At 39.0% G+C, this 19674-nt stretch overlaps 1 protein-coding gene across 1 annotated transcript in view; it reads right to left on the bottom strand.

Moving 5' to 3' along the window:
- The window catches only part of LVRN (laeverin), a 90054-nt gene that overhangs the window by 54012 nt on the left and 16368 nt on the right, over positions 1-19674 (bottom strand). The window contains exons 2-4 of the mRNA XM_037801560.1: positions 9228-9370; positions 4909-5048; positions 1171-1297 (exon numbers count right to left, since the gene is read on the bottom strand). Coding sequence (XP_037657488.1) covers positions 1171-1297; positions 4909-5048; positions 9228-9370 — 410 coding nt within the window. The remainder of the gene's footprint in view (positions 1-1170; positions 1298-4908; positions 5049-9227; positions 9371-19674) is intronic.

Genomic DNA, 19674 nt, shown 5'->3' with positions numbered 1-19674 from the left:
TTCAGCGTGGGGCAAGCAAGATGGGAAGTGGTGAGACCAGGTGAGGGCTGTTGTGGTAGAGATGCTGGTGATGTATATTAAGGTGAAGGAGGGGGATGACCGTAATTGTAGGGATGTAGCAGATAATGAAGAGGTGACTAATGGATGGAGGGGGTGCTTTGAGGGAATAGGCTATCAAGGATAACTCTGATTTTCTCTTTTTCTGAAAAAACACAAAAGGAACTTTTCTTGAGGCAAGGGTTATCTTGAGTTCCTCCAGCCACAGAAGTACCACGAGTTCAGTCTCCAAGCCTGGGCTCCTGCTTGCTGCTGATCCCCTAACTGACAGGCATCACTTCCAGGAGCCCTGAGTGGGCAGAAGTGGTCCCTGTGCTTTCAGTCCCCATTCCTGCTTAGCCAGGATGCTAGAGTGCAGGGCTCTTGGCTTCCTGGTGCTCAGGAGGCTTGAATTCCCAAAAATTTATTCCCCATCTTCTTTTATCATATGCCAGTAGAAGCAGAGCATATTTTTTCCAAAGATTTCAACTAAACATGTCAGAGGAACAAAAAACATTTCAATGCTACTCTCCATTTAGAGAGAGAAAGCACTGAACAACTTTCTGAGCTGAGTGGCTCATAGAGTTATAAGAACATACTGTGTAGATCCATGAGAGAGAAAACATTTACATAGTTCCTCAAGGATCAAATTATATCCACACATGATTCCAATTTTATACCTGGAAAATTTACAGATGGGACCACCAAGTCCTAATCCAATGACTCACAGCTAAAGAATATTTTTTTAAAAATACTTATGAAAGGGAACTGGAGTAACTCATGCAAGCCCACTAAGAGGATCCAGAACACTGCATTGCACACGTGCATTATGAGAAAAGGACAGAACACAGGACAGAAAGCAGAGGCTGGAGGAGGTTAGGCTGCCATTGAGTACCCAGGAGGGAGCTAAAGCCTGAGATTTCTCTGAACAACCTCTAGGCACATGGCACCGTACAGAGAAAGAGCAGACAGACCTTTATATATTCAGGAATGTGTAAGAGAGGCCAGCAGGGCTATCTCCAAAATAGCAGCTAAATGACAATGGTGCTTGGAGACTCATCTGGGTACTCTTGGACCTCAGCCAAGGATCCCCATAACAGGAAACCAAATGCACTGGAAATTAAGACACCTCACCTGTTTTTGGAAGAGTGTAGCTAATATTAAATAAATCTTCCAGATACGAGAAGATGGGACCTGTGATGTTCAAAGCAAAGTCTGCATTCCCATTTGCGATGGCATCCTTCCGGGCCCAGATGCGTATCTAAATCAAAACAATTATGCAATGATTAGGAAAACAAGTAGTGATTTTTGAAAGTGCCAGCCTGCTTGCCCCACTTGCCTGCTGCTCTAGAGCTAAAGTCTTAACCTTTTCAGGAGCAGCCACATAATAAAATGTTTAAATGTGTACATATGTTGAGAAAAGCCTGGAAGGCTGCTCACTTAAGCTGTAAACAGTAGTTCCCTTGGAGAGTGTGTTATTTCAATCGTTTATATAAAAAACTTTTGTAATTGAAAAGCAATCTTTGTTCAGTTTGGGGATCTATACATCCTGGAGATAAGGTGGATGACAAGGAGATGTCAATCAAATTTTTTAAAATTGCTATGCTCAAGAAGGATTTTAACTCCCAATTTCCAATTCCAACGTTACCTATAATTTCTGCATAAACTAAGCATGCCACCTTAATATAGCACTTTTAATTGAGAAGGAATACATAAAAATAAATGTATTACAAAAACAAAGGAATTTTTGTGCTATAGCTACCTGTGACATTATACATATTTAAAACTACTCCAAAAATGGTTTTATTTTGCTGACATTTCCTCAAAAAATAAAAATAAAAGAACTGTTTATTTTGGAGAAAAATGAACAGAGAAACAGTCTTTGAAAAAAAGGTCCACACCAACATCTACTCCCCCAGAAAACTTAGATTCTATGTAAGGATGATTTAGATTCTGTGTAAGGATGAAAAATTACACTGGATGCTTGTTTTCCTCTTTAGGACATATTTCTAATGACTGAAAACAGAATTGTGCAGTTAGTGGGTGTTACACTGTATGGTCAATTTAAAAGCAAATTTGAATCATGCAAATTAAAAAAAGTATAATTAAAACATTAATACTCCCATTTAATTTTCAAATTTTTAAATAAGGTAAATTCCCCTAATTTAAAAAAATCAACAAATGTCATTAATTTTAAAGTTGGAAAAGAAAGCAAATTACAAACTCTATAAATGGTATTGTCATGTGGCACCTCCACTTTAGTAGATAAAACGAAATCCCTGCCATGTTTTGTCAGTTTTTTGTAACCATGCTGTTGTTTAGGCACCTGGAAACTTCTCTGCATGGTTTTAGTAACTAACCTGCTTTTGTTTGAACATACATTATTATTGTAATATAAAATCACTTCATATCCTACAACATCATCTCAGCTTTTTTAAATTATGGATTTGCTAACGTTAATGTTAAAGTACATGCCTGAAACTCAATAACCTTGGAACAAAAATTAGAGATCAGGAAACTAAAACAAATGACCTGATGTGAATGCCATTAATTTAAGAAAGAGCCCTCTGCAAAACACTGGAGATGATGCTAAGAAAATAAAAAGCAGCACTACAAAATTTGCAGGTTTTTGCACTCTAAGAACACATCCACCTTACTTTACTTTAATTTCTGCTGGAAAATTTGTCTTGATTTATGTGAATTTTGAATGATGTGAGGGCTTCAGGAATGCTCCTCTTTTACAAAATGCAACCACCTGTTTGTGAAGTCTCCTGCCTGGATCTCTTCCTTCCTTAAGGCCTCCCCCATGCAGCAGGGGCCTCATTATCCTGGGGACAGTGGCCCAGGACTTGGCCCTGCTTCTATACTGCTTAACCTCCCCTCATTTCTGTCTTGCAAGGCAACAGTTAGGAGGCCTGCTACTAAGTGGAAATGAGTCTTCACTCCCTACGTTCAAGATAACATGTACATTTTAACTGCAGCCTGCTAGAAAATAACAGTAGTAACAATTAATGTTTGTAAATTCATTTTCAGTTTGCAAAGTTCCTCCCCATAAACTACCCCTCTATAAGCCCATAGAGAAGCAAATGATGGGGATTTCAAACTGAGCAGGAGGAGAGGGTAGACAATGGCAGGTCAGCAAGGAACACATTTCAGAAGTGCAGCTATGATGTCTCTTCAAAATCATACCTGTTCCACCAGTGTGTTCTTGTGGCCTTTTCTAGACACAGCAGACCTTGATGTCTAAGACAGCAATAGCTTTAAAAACATATGTATGAGCTAAATTTTACTCTAAGTACGTAATTTCTGTCACATTTCCTGTGTTTATCCTTATGCCACCCATTAACCACATTTTCAATTTCACTAAATTTTTATCTTTTACTTGATGAGCAATTTCTGTATAGGCTGGACGCTGTTCCGTGAGTATATTTTGGTGCCCCTGTACAGTATATGGTGGACTCATTCACAGCATTGAGCTGAGCCATAGCCAAATGCAACATTCCACTGATAAATTCATCCCATACTTCTATTTTCTAGCTAAGAACATTACTTTCTTAGCCATGCTCCTTTTCCTCTTTGCTTCTGTGTCAGCCAGCTTTCTTTCCAAGCTGATCTTTCACAACAAAACAGATTTCATCCCTTTATAAGAATTACTGACCTGTAGCAGCTCTGAAAGCAATGAGGAACTTGAGACGTGGATGCTGAGGGGCCGCCATGGACACTCTTTAGCTATGGGGCATGCTCCTTCAAGCCAGGCTCTAAGTCCGTGCTTCCAAACCATGTCTGAACAGACTGATCAACATGTATCGTGAACATTTGACCTAGCCAACATGCTGTCTGTGAATGTCAAGGATCTATTAGTGATTACTCAGTAAGGGGGCTCGGGCTACAGCCAACAGCTGAGGAAGATGAACTGTTTCATCCAGCACCACATTATTGCTTCATTGTTAGATTATGAGAAGTGCAAGAGGTGAAGCTTTGAATGATTCTCTGGTGGTGGACTTGGCTTTCAGAGCTTTCTTGTGTCCAAGAGTCAATGGCAATAGCCTCAAAGATCTTGGGGCCCAGGAAAGGGCCATGGCCTGCTGTGGGGAGGAATTTTCCTCAGACCTGTGAAGTCGATCTGACTAGAAAGAACTGAGTCTAAGGTACTGATCTCACCTACCTCCCTACTCTATTATAGGGAGTGAACCAGTCCTATAAATGATCATAAAGCCCTGCCATAACCTTGATATTTTCCTAAAATGTTATTATATAAATGACTGTATAATTGGCTAAAAACTTGGTATTTCAGGACAAAGTCCCCACTAGACACAACTCTGGGGTGTCCGTAAAGAGCATGGCCATCCCACTTCTGGAGAGGAATGATGTTTAGCCTGCATGCGTCTTTTCAGCCACAGCAGTTGTTTCTGCCTGTCTGGATCAGCTGGTGTGTGCCATGTGCCATACTGGTTGCTAAACATTTTGAGTATCTCCTGAGCTTTAAGAGTGACATTAACGTCGTGGGCTAAGGAAACAGCATGTACTAAACCCGAGCTCCATGGTGCTAGTGTGGCAGCCCTTCCTGCTCTCTCCCATCCCCTGTGAGAACCGCAGCAGGCTGGGAAGAAGGGGCTCAGAACCATCCTGTGAGGGGTGGGCTTAGGGGGCAGCCCCTCCTCAGAAACCCTCCAGAGCTGCAGTGGGATTTAGGGCATCCCACTCTGCAAAATCACACGTAAGAGCTTCATCAGGGCTTGGAAAAAAGCTGCAGAGAGAACAAGGAGGTGACAATGGGATATATCATAAGCTTAACCCCTGGATGCAGAAAAAGTAGAGGAACAAGCTGCAGTCAGCAAGTTTTCTCTTACCTAAATAATCTTCCTTACTCACCTCCTTGCCCCTTTCAGTTCTGGTGACATGGTCATAGTCACATACAGCCAATGCTACTAAGTATGTTGGCATTTGGGGTGTGGTGTAAAAGGAAGTAACAGTCCATTTGGTTCCATTCACATCTTCTTTTTCAGACTGACCTAGAGAAATTCATTTTAGTCCAAATCATTGTAAACCTGAGCACTAGTATCTGCCTTTGAAATAACTCAAGTCACCTATCACAGCTGCTTCTTCCCAAGCACTCCCCATAGTCTAGTAGTTTGGATTTCTCTACCTCTGAGCCATCGAGAAGCAAACTAGAAAGATTGAAACCATAGCATCTCAGGTTCCAAATTAGTATCTTGAGTAACATGAACATCATTGAGGGCTAAATCCTTGAGCACTGCAAGTTTGCAACCCAGTCTGCCGCCCCTCTTTTCCAGTCACTTCTTTTTTAAAAAAATTAGAGAAGCTGTGGTTTTACAGAACGATCATGCTTAAAATACAGGGTTCCCCTACACCACCCTATTATTAACATTTCAAATGTGTGGTACATTTGTTACAAGTGAGGAAAGCACATATTTTACTTGTACTATTCACTATAGTCATGGTTTCCCTTAGGGTTCACTGTGCTGTACCATCATGTAAATTTTTAAATTTTTGTTCTGGTAACATATATACTACCTAAACTTTTCCCTTTTAACTAAATTCAAATATATAATTCAGTGCTGTTAATTACACTCACACTATTGTGCTACCATCACCACTATCTGTTACCAAAACTTTTCATCATCCCAAACAGAAGCGCTGCACAACTTAAACATTAACTTCCTATTCCTTACCCCCATCCTGTTCCAGGGTAACCTATATTCTAGATTCTGACTCTATGAAATTGCTTTTTCTAATCATTTCATATCAGTGAGATAATCCAATATTTGTCATTTTGTCTGATAAGGTTCATCCATGTTTATTCATGTTGTCAAATATATCAGAACTTCATTTCTTTTTATGGCTGAATAATATTCAACTGTGTGTATGTACCACATTTTGTTTATCCATTCATTGGGTGATAGACACTTGTGTAGCTTCCATCTCTTGGCAACTATAAATAATGCCACTGTGAACATTGGTGTGCAATTATCTGAGTCCCTGCTTTCAATTCTCATTGAGGATTGAAAAACCTAGAAGTGGGATGGTTGGGTCATATGGTAATTCTATACTTAACTTTGTGAGGAACTGCCAAACTGTCTTCCACAGTGGCTGCACCATTTTACATTCCCACCAACAATGAATGACTGTTCCTATTTATCTGCATCCTCTCCAACACTTGGATGCTGGAATGGCTGGAAGGAGGTAAATGACATGGTGGAACTGTAGCCTGTAGCATCCCTTGGGATTTGCTCTACAGCTGCTTGTTGAATTGTGTCTTGAAGGTCTTCACCTTTCTTTATATACCTTGTATTGCATAATAAGGAAAGAACTGAAATCGTGGAACTGTAACTCATAACAATTTTTGAAATTACCTATATGACTGCTTCTTGATCTGTACATCAAATGTTAGCACCTTCCTGTATATATGTTACATTTTACAGTAATGGAAATAGCTGAAGTTGAACTGTGACCATGATATTCTTTGAAATTTGCTCTCCAACTGCTTGTTAAATAGTTCTTTGAAAGTTATCACTGTTATGTATATATGTTAAAGTTAACAATAAAAAATGCATTCAAAAAATCAGTTGGCCATAAAAGTGAGAGTTGATTTCAGAACTGTCAATTCAGTTCTGTTGGTCTATGTGTCTATCCTAGTGCCAACTCTATGCTATTTTGATTACCATTACATATAAATTTGATGATTGGCATTTCTATTTCTGCAAAGAAGACTTGGAATTTTGATTGGAATTGTGTTGAATCTGTAAATTGTTTTGGTTAGAACTGACATTTTAACAATATTTAGTCTTACAATCCATGAACATGGAATGCCCTTTCATTTATTTAGGTCTTCTTTGATTTCTTTTAGCAATACTTTGTCATTTGCTGTGTATAAGTCCTTTATACCCTTGGTTAGATTTATTCCTAGATATTTGATTCCTTTAGTTGCTATTGAAAATGGACTTTTTATTTCTTCTTCTGATTGTTCATTACTAGTGTATAGAAGCACTACTGATTCTGGGGTGTTGATCTTTTACCCAACGAATTTGCTGAATTCTAGTTGCTTTGTTGTGGCTTTCTCAAGATTTTTTTGTATATAGGATCATGTCTTCTGCAAATAGGGAAAGTTTTACTTCTTCCTATCCAATTTGGATGACTTTTATTTCTATTTCTTGACTAATTGCTCTGACTAGAACTTACAGAATCATGTTGAATAATAGTAGTGACAGTGGCCATTCTTGCCTTGTTCCAGACCTTAGAGGGAAAGTTTTCAGTCTTTTACCATTAAGTAAGAAGTGAGCTGTAGGTTTCCATTTATTCTTATATGATGTTGAGGATGTTTCCTTCTATTCCTAGTTTTCTAAGTGTTTTTATCAAGAAGCAATCCTGTGTGCTGTCAAGTGCTTCTTCTGCATCAATTAAGATGATAATTTTTCCCCTTCTTTCTGTTAATGTGGTGTATTAAATTAATTGATTTTCTCTATGTTGAACTTCCCTTGCATACCTGGCATAAATCCCACTTGATCATGGTGCATAATTCTTCTAATGTGCTGTTGGACTTGGTTTGCCAGTATTTTGTTGAGAATTTTTGCCTCTAAATTCATAAGAGATATTGGTCTGTAACTTTCTTTCCTTGTGGTATCATTACCTGGCTTTGGTATGAGAGTGACGTCAGCTTCATAGAATGGATTAGGGCTTCTTCCCTCCTCTTCAGTTTTTTTGGAAGAGTTTGAGCAGGAGCGAGCACCTGCCTAGGAATTGCAGCTCTTCACTGTCCTTTGCAGCTCTAAGGAAACAGACCATCTTTAAGTCTCCTCTACCACCTTTGTCTGGGTGGGTTAGAATAATGGCCACCCTCTGATTGGGGCCCCCAATGATCTGAAGTAGCTAGTCCAAAGAGTTATCAGCATTCAGACTGAATACCCCTGGATTTTGGGGATCTAGGTTTTTATGTCCCACTCTGGCACCAGCAAGCTGTGCCAGCACCTTACTGCTGCCTGCTGCAAATGTGCAATGGTTGCCGCTGCACAGAGAGTGAAATTGGTGGTTTAACATAATTTACCAACCTCTTCCACCTCCTCTTCTCTGGATGCTGTACAGTGTTCTCCTGGACTTCAGACTTTTTTAAATAGTTGATTCCAAAAGTTCTTGCCTTTTTAATAGTTGTTCTGGTGAAGGGACTGATTCCTGTTGTACTCGATCATCTTCCCACAATCTCCACTCCCACCTACTTCTATTGCTGCCTAGTCCTGTCCATTTCTCACAGTACTTAATCTAGAGCTGCCCAGGCCCAGGTTAGGTCAATGAGATGTAATACTGTCACACTTGGGTCTCAGCTAGTTTGCAATGATGGCAGTCTGGGACCTTTAAAACAGAAATCACAAAGTCAAATGCCTACGAGGGCCAAGTATTCAATATGAAACAGGCTGATGGTGGCAGCACAAACCCAGTCTGCCAGAGGCAGCCACTTCTCAGCTGTAACTGCTTGCTGTCAAACAGGAATTGCCAGCCAAGGGTTGCTAGATCTTCTGACATTTTGAAAAAATTTTAAATCTCAAATTTTGATGTGAAATCTTTGGATTTTAAAAAAGAGGAAACTCATTCAATCAAAAGAAGAAAGACATGTGAGCCAAATAAAACTCATATGTATACCAGATTCAGACCAAGTCCACCTGCTTGTTATCACTAAAGAACAGTGGTTGAAGCCAAAACTTCTCCAAACTTCTTCAAGCTCCTGAGTATTCTTATATGTTGGCAGGCTTCCAGCACATTAGAAAAGTTTAATGTCCTCAGCTTCTAACATAAAAACAATTAGGATTTACCGTCTTCTGGATGTAGGTGCTGACACACACCCCAAGTGACTACTCCCTCTAAACACACCCATCTACGTGGTTACTATCTCTCCCTAAGACCTGCCTGCAGGTTGAATGCACTGACATAAATTGACAACAGAATTGTTGGAAGACAATACTCAAGTAAAATGTTTTAAAGTCACTGTCTTTCTTCAGAGTTTTCTAGAGAATTTGAATATTTTAGGTGAACTGTCATCACTGATAACAACACGTAATTATTATGCAACAATTATACTATCAACATGACCAAGATAAACTATTGATATAAAAGCTATCACAAAATTCATACATAAATATATTATATATATAATGTATATGATGACCAGAAGCATTACTTACCTAGGCTTGGCATGTTGGAAAGGGCCACGTAACTTGGATGATGAATAATTGTAATATTAAAGGTTGCCTTCAGAGCAGGCTCATCAAAACAAGGAAAAACATTCCTGGCATATATTGGTTCCATATGAGATACCAGCAGCATCCTGAAATACAGTTGTGGGAAAAAGCCATTTAATTTTATCTCAATAAATCAGCAAAAAACATAAATATATCTGTTCATTTTTATAAATTAAAATATCTATTTTATATAAAAATATTTATTTAAAAAACAAATCAGATATATACATACACACACACACACACACACACACACACACACACACACACATACTGAGGGACTATGGCCTACAATTAAGCCTGTTGTGTGGGAAGGAGCAAGAATGTTCATCTTCCTCACTACCCTCCCCATAAACCATACACAAACCCCACTTCTCACTGCACTTGGAATTCTTGTAAGACCTGAGACAGAAAAAAATATATATATGCAAACACAAACTTATATTTTCTTCATTACATTATTAGCCTATAAAACCTTTCCAAACAAAACAATAAAAGCTATAGCAAATATGTAATGCCAGTCTTTTGAGAACCAGATGTTTTTCAAACTAGGATTACTTCTTTAGGAATATTTCATTGTTTTCATCGTCTACCAAGGTAAAAGTCAGTTGAAGAACGTCTACATTTTTCTCTTTTTCCCACATACCCCCTTCTTCCTTGTTGAAAACTTATAAAATGTTTACTTTTGGATAACCGTAGGGTAAACTATACCCTACATAAGGGTAGATTTTTCAAATTCCTGTTGCTCCTTCCTTCATCTGCATGGGAAAATGCAAAAAATGCCATTATCCCACAGTGACTGATAATTATAGGAAAAAGCTTAGGGCCAAGAGTACTCTAAGGAAATTGTCAGGTTCGCTCTCTGCTAACATTACCTGAGTCTGACAACAGCAAGGGTCCTGGTAAACAACTTTTACCTCAAAATAAACCTGCAGTCTCATTACCCCATTTTCCAAGACCCAGTGACCAGGGAATCTGCTTTGGATGACAGTTGTGGATCTTAAATTGTGGATCCTCTTTTTCCTAAGGACCTAAGACTTAGCATCTCTGATACTTTTACCCTTGATTCAAGCCCAGCTCTTAGATAAATAAAAGTTGAACTCAATAACATCGTCATCTCTAGAGTGCCTGCCCTATCCATTACCCACCTCTGTGAATCCATCCTCCACCACTGTGAGGCCCGATCACATAAAAATCCACACAGCTTGAGGAAGGACACACACTGTTGTCAGTACATTCAGAAACTTCTCACAGCTAATTGGATATATCCATTGCCTCAGTGTGACCGAACTATCATCTCCCACAAGCCTGTTTGCCCAGTCACTCTCTCCCACTTTATTATACTCTTGCTTGCGTGAAATGTGAAGGGGCCTGTGGACTCCAACACCAGCTGAAGGGTCCAGTTCATTGCCAAAATCCTACGTGTGATCTTTCAGGCTCGACCACAGGCAACTACAAAGGCTTTAGCTGTCAGGACTTGGGGAAAGCTGCCCTCCTCACACAGCCCTGGTGCCCAGCCATGCACTGCAGTCTCACAAGAGAGTTGTGGTCAAGGACTCACGCCCCTCTCGCGGGCCATGCTTTATGCACATCTGCATTCCTAGCCCAGGCGACTCCATTTGGAGACCTCCTTTCCAGGGGCCCTTAGCCAAGGCCTTCCCCAGGCAGCTCTGCTGAGATCTCCTTATTGGTGGTAGGGCCATAGGGGTGGGGGTGGGGGTGGGAGGAGGTAGGCATTTGAAGACACTTCTCCACTCTCACTACTCAGTGCTTTTCCACTCTTAGTCCTTTCCCTTTTCTCTCCCTTCAGTCCCTGAGTCCATAAAATGGCAGGAGCTCTTTGTTTGGGGCTCCCTCAGCAATGACAGGATTTCCACATCTGTGATGATCTATCTGACCCTCCCCCGGCGCTTTTCCAGGAGGAAAATGGAAAACTAGGGGAGCCAGCACTTTCTCCTCTTGCTTACACCACCGCAGTAAGTGAATAAAGACTTGACTATTCCTTTCATTTGGGCTTGTTATCTTGACTACCTCAATGCCTGGCAACTCAGCTCTCTCAGCTCAGCTCAGGTCTTGGCACCAGCCACTTCAGCTGTAAGACCCTGCTCCAGCTACCATCTACTGAGCAATTCTGGAAAAGTCACATAACCCTATGAGCCTCTGTTTCCCCAGCTAAAAATTAATGACATTATCTACCTCATACTGTGATTTTTTTAGACCTCTTATATTATTAATTTTAACTAAATTTACCAACAATATGAACCCTGAATTCTCCTAAATTCCTTCCAATCTCACAAATTATTTTTGACTCACATAAACTATAGAGGAATTCAAAGAGGGATCGGTACAGGGTAGGGGTGGAAGCTTGGAAATCACTAATTACAAATGCATTTTAAAAAGGTCCCATAGGTCACAGATGACCACAAGCTGAAAATGAGTTAAGTTTATCTCTGCCAACAAATTTTAAGTTATGGGAAGTTAGAGATTATGTCTTTCTTCTTCTGTATCACTTACAATACTTGACAAAAAGCCGGATTCATAGCAAATAAGTAAGGGCACAGCCTTGGAGCTACTATAGTATAAAGGCAGCTTGATATTAGTATATACAAAAATAATATGAAGTACATTTGCAGAGTTTGTTTCACTGGAATTTGTTTGTTTTGTAGTTTTTGACTGCTGTCTTTCAAAGGGATGAGATCAAGTAGAGAAGATTCAACCAAAACAATAGAGTGGAAAGAATGCTGAGCAGGGAATCCAGCTACCACAGTTCCTACTTGGGATCTGCAGTGAAACTCAGACATCCATTTCTATAAAATACCAGGATGGGAGGAGATGATCTCATGGGCTACTTCAAGCTATAAAACTCTGATCCTAGAGGGAAAAAGATGGCAGAGTTGTGAGGTGTGGGTTTTAGTTACTCCTCCAGGGCAGTTGGTAGAAAGCCAGGAACTATGCGGACCAGAAGCAGCAGAGCAATTTGACTTTGGACATACTTCATACAACACTAATGAATGCATGGAACAGCTGAGAGTGAAATCTATTGACGTGTGGACAGAAGTTGATAGAAGATCTTCAGAACCAGGAGGTCTTCTGGCTTCTAGGCAACTATTTGAATTGAGACAAGTGACTCTATTAAGTGCAATTTGCTCCTGGAGTATCCCAGAGCAAAGTTCAGTATTTGGGCCAAAACAAACTCATCCCCAGCTGTGCTCCAAACACTTGGATTGACATCAGGGAGCTCTGTCCAGCAACAGCACCCACAGGTTTTCTAGGGCGTTTCCAAACTAAAATGGATCTGCAGGCGTCACTCAGCGTGTTTCAAGGTCAGCTGATCAGCAAATTCAATTCCACCTACAATGTGAATCCCCTTTGCATGTCAGGTTTCATATAGACAGGCTCTGGGGTGAGGACACAGATGGCTTTATTCTGCTTCCAACAGCATCCATCTAATTCCTTTATTTCATGAATTTAGAAACTGGAGAACACAGAGTTTGTGATTGATATTTAAGTGATCTTTTATTATTCATCGAATACCTGTGATGGTTTGAAGCTGTCTATACCCCAGAAAAGATCATGTTCTTTTAATCCATTCCTGTAAGTATAGACCTATTGTAGGTGGGACCTTCTGATTAGATTATTCCAATTAAGATGTGACCCACCTCATTCACAGTGGGTCTTAATCCTCTTACTGGAGTCCTTTTTAAGAAGATAAAAGACAGAAAAAACCCAGGGAAGCTGAGAAGGAAGCCACTGAAGCCAGAAGCTGAAAGCAACGAAACCTAAAATCTGAAACCTGGGAGAGAAGGACCAGCAGATGTTTCCATATGCCTGGCCATGTGGCAGAGGAGCTCCAGATTGCCAGCAGCCTTTCTTTAGAGAAGGTATCTTCCTGTTGATGCCTTAATTTGGACATTTTCATGGACTTAGAATTGTAAACTTGCTAGTTAATAAATCCCCATTGTAAAAGAAAAAAAAAAAAAAAAAAAAAAAAAGAAATCCATCTGGATGGAAAAATGAGCCCATGAAGTAGTCATGACTGAGTCACCAAGAGCTGAGGGGAGCAGTCCCCTCAGGAGTTCATGCCCAGCCGTCAGGAGGTCTATGAGTGCCCCAAAATTGTAGAAAGGAGGATATACTAACATGAAAAAGTATAAAGTGAAAAAACACATCCAATTCTGTAATATACATTTATATACTTGCCAAGCCAAAAAATGCCCAATGCTTTTGTAACAGAAACTACAGAAGGTAAAGTTCAACTGCATCATCTCAGCTGTGATGACTTCATAGAGCATATGAATCTCAAAGAAGGAGCAAGTTGGGAAGCAGGGAGAAAATTGGACTCTCCAAAGAAGTGGGAAACGTTCATTAAAAGGGGCTATGGGTTTAAAAAGGCTAAGAGAGACCACCTTAGAGAGTTACTATTTTAATAAATCAAATATTAGTCAAGTGCATTCCAATTTCATGATTCAGGTCTCCAGAGAAATGAAACAAAAAAACCTCTTTTGGATTTTACTCAACTATTTTCCGACCCAGTTTTAAACAAAGAGACCAAAGTTAGGGAAAACCTCCTATAACACATAGCCTTTCTGGCTCTCAACCTTAACTGCAAAGATCAGGAAAAGCAACACACACAAGTTTATTGTGCCACATCTGGGGAAACTCAGGCTGGTGTTTCATTCCCTTCACTCTCTGCACTTGGCTCAAGCAACCCTGTAAGGATATCATGACCTCAGAAACCTCACTAGAACATGCTATCATGGTGCCCACTAAGTCTGTGTTTTGAGTGGTCAGCTGGTGAGGGAGCTAATTTGGAAGAATTTGTTCTCCAGGGACTCACTATTGCAGAACCACTTTTCTGCCCTCTTGTATAGCCAGACAATCATGGACTCATCACTTTTTTTGTGCTGGAAGAGATCTCAGTGGTCAAGAACCACCTGATGCCCCTGGGGATCAATCTACTACCATATAAAAATATCCACATGGTAAGGGATTTCATTTCAAATTATTTTATGAACTCTGTATGCCTACAGCTCTAGTTAACAAGTGCTAAATAACATAAGCTGGTCAAGGATTAAATAAGACTCTTCAGAGTGTTCTCCAAGAAAAGTTTTGTTTTTGTTTTTGTTTTTTTAACACAGCAACACACCCAGAAATCAAAATGTTTAGTAGAGCCAAATGTTACAGCATCAGACTGTGGTTCAAGGATCAGCCCATGAATCATGTTTGTTTATTACTTGCGTAATAGGATCTTAAAACTGTTGTTTCCACCAGGCAACAAAACATAATAGATATAAAACTCCAAAGAAAGCTGCCAAACCATCCTATAAAGATTTTCAATGTAAATGACCTTGAGAACCTGTTCCATGTCTCTTGGGCCCCTCCAGAAGGTCAAGGACATAGAAGAGGGTCAGGGAATGGAGAGAAATGTGATCAGAGAAGAGATATCTTGGCAGAGGATGGGTTAAGATTTTGCCAAGCCCTTTGCCCGGGAATGGGGAGGATGTGAAACCCTCTAACCCTGAGCTAGGGAGACAGGACCACTCGGAGAAGAGTACAAAGAATTTCCTGAGGTTGGGAGACTTAGAGGCTGGTGCTCAATTCACTCTTGAGAAAGCTGAAATTGACACTGTGGCTGGATCAAATTTGTATCAGGTAGGAATCTAAAAAGCAAGAGAAAGGCTGACTTCTTTGGAGGCAGAGCCAGAAAAGTGCTGCTGCCTTGGGACACACATCTGTCCCAGGCAAAGGATGTATGAGTGTTCCTTGGAAGCACTCGGGGCTTCGAGGCACAGAATGAGTTGAGGGAGCCTGGAGATGCACTACTCAATGGCCAGGGGCCAAGAAAAGAGTCTTAAGTGATCATCAGAACAAAGAAATGAGAGAAGCATCCTGCCAGGTCAAGGAAATTATAAGAGAACAAGAAGCAGCAAGGAAACTCTGAAGAGTGCGGGAAAATGAAGACATCTGCTAGACCAGAGTGAGAGTGACTAACAAAAGTATTAGTTCAAATAAGAACTCCTTTATGTATCACTTCTCTCCCCCAGCCCCACTGACCCTGGTGGGATTGAAAAAGCAGCTATTAAGATGGGAAGGGAGGAGTAGAAACGTGAAGTGGGGAAATGCCTTACTGCAGGCTTCCATCCTGAAGCCCAAGCATGTGGAAGTGAGGGATTTTCTAATTTCTGCATCAGGACTGTGTTTGTGACTTAGCGACTGTAGATCATCTGTGACCTATGAAAGAGCAGGAAATCCTGGGCTTCTTGAGTTTTCATGCAGACGCAGGAAAGATTACTCCATAGACTAAAGGATAGAGGCAGGAACAAAGCTGCGTTTTTACTGGATCATAAAGTGTACTTTTTCAATATGCAATTATACTTGTTTTCAAAAGATAGAGGATCTAAATCTTTGATTAGCAAAACCATCTTCAGAGAAAATTGCTCAACCACATAAAATACATGAGTTCCATACCTCCATAGGATAACAATGACATTTTTTCTCTGTGACATCAATGACACCATGTACCTGACATTTGATTCACAGACCTTGTTTTGACAGTTCCAAATTCTTTCCTAATATTACTAAAATTTCACTATTGTGTGTCATACCATAAGTACTGTGCCAGATTAACTTGCATAAACAGCTACTGCAAGGAAGTCAACTCTCTTTGCTCTGACTACACCTGCACAAATTGATTGTTTTTTTTAATTTGAAAAATTTATTTATAACATACTGTTTCCACCTTCATTTGTCCCAAACAAAAGATCTTAATTTTTTCCAGCTCTTGCACACTATTAAGCCATTCTGTTCTTTTGATCATTCTATTTTCTTTTCTAAAAATATTTCTCAATTCCTTCTTATCTTTTATCAAGGGAAAGCTGTGAACTGAATGCAAGAAATATGCCTAAAGGAATCTCTGAATAAGAATGGGATTATACATTCTCTATAATTTCAGAAGTGGAAGAGACCTTGGTGAATTCACAGATGTGAAGCTGAGGCCCTGGGAGTTTGTGCAATTGCTTGCACAACCAGTAAACGGCAGAAGTAGTACAAGAACCAGGACTCCAGCTCCCCACCCTGGGGTCCTTTCCAATGCACTGCCCGCTTTGAAGTATGAAATATAATGAATACTAAAAGTAAACGAAGATATCATGAAGATGACTTAGGAATCACTTTATATTTAATATCATCCCCTATTTTAGAGATGACGAGATGTCTGCTTTCCATCATTAGAGAGTAATGTGGGCTGTATTTCACCTTTTGCTGATTCTGCTTTAGTTGTTTTCACAACTAAAAAACTTAGCAAAGTATATGAAACAACTCTTTTCAGACTTTGGATAACAGGAAGCACAAGATTATGATCCCAAAGAGAAGAGAAACGAAAAATGTCTACAATTGCCCTGCCTTTGTACCTGGAAGCAATTTCTAAACTGCAGCACATGGAAGGGGAACTGAAACAGGCCACTAGTGTCACTGAGTTGAGGAGATGGAGAATGGTGTTCTGGGAGACCTAGACAGCTATAAATTGCATGGCAAAGTATAAGAGAGGAGATAGCTATGGAGAGAAAGAGCTCCAGAAATCTGCATTGGATTCCACTTGAGTCTTTGGTCCAATATTAACCTGCATGAGTGAAACTTCAAAGAGCAGGTATCAGGAAAAAAACTTCCAGGGAGTAGGAAGCTGAACAAATCCCAGAGCTCAAATAGTGCTTAGAGTTGTCTGAAATTCCCACAAGCCAGAGTATAGGAACTCCAGAATACAACAATTTTTCAGTAGGGACCAGAAGAGTAATGCCTGAAAACTGAGCTAACATAGCCCTAAAGTAAAGGCTACTCTAGAACAACCCTGAAAGAGCTTAAAAACAAGCCTCAAGAGGATCAAACTGGTCTGCAAGTAAATTAAGTGCTTATCCCCAAAATACCAAGATTCTTTAAAGCAATAAAATAAAACCTAGCACTCAAAAACATAAAATTTTTAATGTTGGGTTTTCAGTAAAAAATTGGAAAATGCCCAAATTAATGAAAACTAAATAACATGGTTCTAAAATAACCCACTAATCAAAGAAAAACCAAAAGAGAAATTACAATTTGAACTGAATGAAAGTGAAAAAAAAAAAAACATATCAAATGTGGGATGCGACTAAAGCAGTAAGAAAGTTTTAGTATTAAACACTTCCATCAGAACAGAAGAAAGATCACAAAGCAATGACCTCAACATCCACCTTAAGAAAATAGAAAAAGAGAAGGATATGAAGCCCAAAGCAAGAGGAAGAAAGGAAATAATAAAGATCAAAGCATAAATCAGTGAAATAAAAAATAGGAAAACAACAGAAAATCAATGAAAGCAAAAACTGTTTCTCAGAGAAGATTAATGAAGTAGATAAATCTCTAGGCAGACTGATCAGGTAAAAAAAAAGAGAGAAGATATATATTACCAGTATCAGTAATGAAGGAAGTGATATCACTAAAGATTCTACAGACATTAAAAGAATATTAAATGGACAAATTTCTTGAAAGACACACTAAACAAAGCTCACTCATGAAGAAATAGGTAGCAGCCCTATATCTATCAAAGAAATTTAATTTGTAGTTAAAAATCATCCTACAAAGAAAGCTCCATACCCAGGTGGCTTCATTGATGAAATTCTATGAAGCATTTAAGGAAGAAATAATACCAATTATATACAAATTCTTTAAGAAAATTGAAGAGGAGAGGATACTTGCCAACTCAGTCTCTCAGGCCAGCATTACTTTGATACCAAAACCAGATAAAAACATTGCAAGAAAAAAAATTACCAGCCAATGTCTCTTATGAACATAGATGCAAAAATTCTAAACAAAATTTTTGCAAATCAAATACAACAGAGTATGAAAAGGATAATACAACACAATCAAGTAATATTTATCCCAGAAATGCAAGGTTTGACTTTAGAAAATCAATCAGTGCAACTTACCATATTAACAAACTAAAAAGAAATCCCATTTGACCATCTCAAAAGATGTAGAAAAAGTATTTGACATAATTTGGCATCCATTCCTGATAATAAATATGGAAAAATTATAATTAATGGTGAAAGAATGAATGCTTTATCCCTAAATGAAGAATAAGAAAAGGATGTTTGCATTTAGCACTTCTATTCAACATTGTAACAGATGTTCTAGACATAGAAAAAGAAAATAAGAAAAAGAAATAAAAGTCACCTATGTAGAAATCAAATTGTCGTATTCTCTGACACTTTCTTTGTGTTTACTTTGGGGCTTAAATTTAACATCTTAAGTCTGTAACAATCTTGTTTTTCTTTGATACCAACTTAACTTTAATAGGACACATAAACTATGTTTCTATACTCCTCCATTCCCCCACCTTTATGCAGTTCTTGTCAAAAATTACATATTTTACATTGAGTCCAAAACCACTGATTTATCATAACAGTTAATGTATTTTAGATCCTGTAGGAAGTAAATAATGGAGTTACAAATAAAAAATACAGTAGTACTGGTATTTATATTTACCATGTGATCTTTACCGGAAATCTTTATTTCTTCATGTGGTTTCAGTCAATTGTTTAGTGTCCCTTCCTTTCAGCCAGCACAATTCCCTTTAGCATTTCTTATAGGACTGATCTACTGGTGATGAAGTCCCTCAGTTTTGATTATCCGGAAATGTTTTCATCTCCCCCTCATTTTTAACCTCCAGGTGTTTGTGAATTTTCTAAGTCTCTGATGGTTATTGATTTCTATTTGTATTCCATTGTAGTCAGAGAATGTGCTTTGAATAAATTCAATTTTTTTAAATTTATTGAGGCTTGTTTTATGTCCCAGCTTATGTTCTATTCTGGAGAAAGATCTGTGATCACTAGAGAAGAATGTGTGTCCTGGTGATTTGGGATGTAATGTTCTACATATGTCTGTTAAATTTCTCTATCTCTCTCTCCTTTCTTTGTTTCTCTGTCAATAGGGCTCTCTTTAGTATCTCAAGTACGGCAGGTCTTTTATTAGCAAAATCTCTCAGCATTTGTTTGTCTTTGAAAAATTTAAGCTCTCCCTCAAATTTGAAGGAGAGTTTTGCTGGATAAAGTATTCTTGGTTGGAAATTTTTCTCTCTCAGAATTTTAAATACGTGATGCCACTGCCTTCCCACCTCCATGGTGGCCACGGAGTAGTCACTACTTAGTCTTATGTTGTTTCCTTTGTATGTGGTGAATTGCTTTTCTCTTGCTGCTTTCAGAACTTGCTCCTTCTCTTCAGTATTTGACAGTTTGATCAGAATATGTCTTGGAGTCGGTTTATTTGGATTTATTCTATTTGGAGTTCGCTGGGCATTTATGATTTGTGTATTTATATGGTGTAGAAGGTTTGGGAAGTTTTCCCCAACAATTTCTTTGAATACTCT

This window comes from Choloepus didactylus, chromosome 13 (assembly GCF_015220235.1).
Source record: "Choloepus didactylus isolate mChoDid1 chromosome 13, mChoDid1.pri, whole genome shotgun sequence".
Lineage (NCBI taxonomy): Eukaryota > Metazoa > Chordata > Mammalia > Pilosa > Megalonychidae > Choloepus > Choloepus didactylus.
This window is presented reverse-complemented; position numbering and strand designations above follow the sequence as displayed.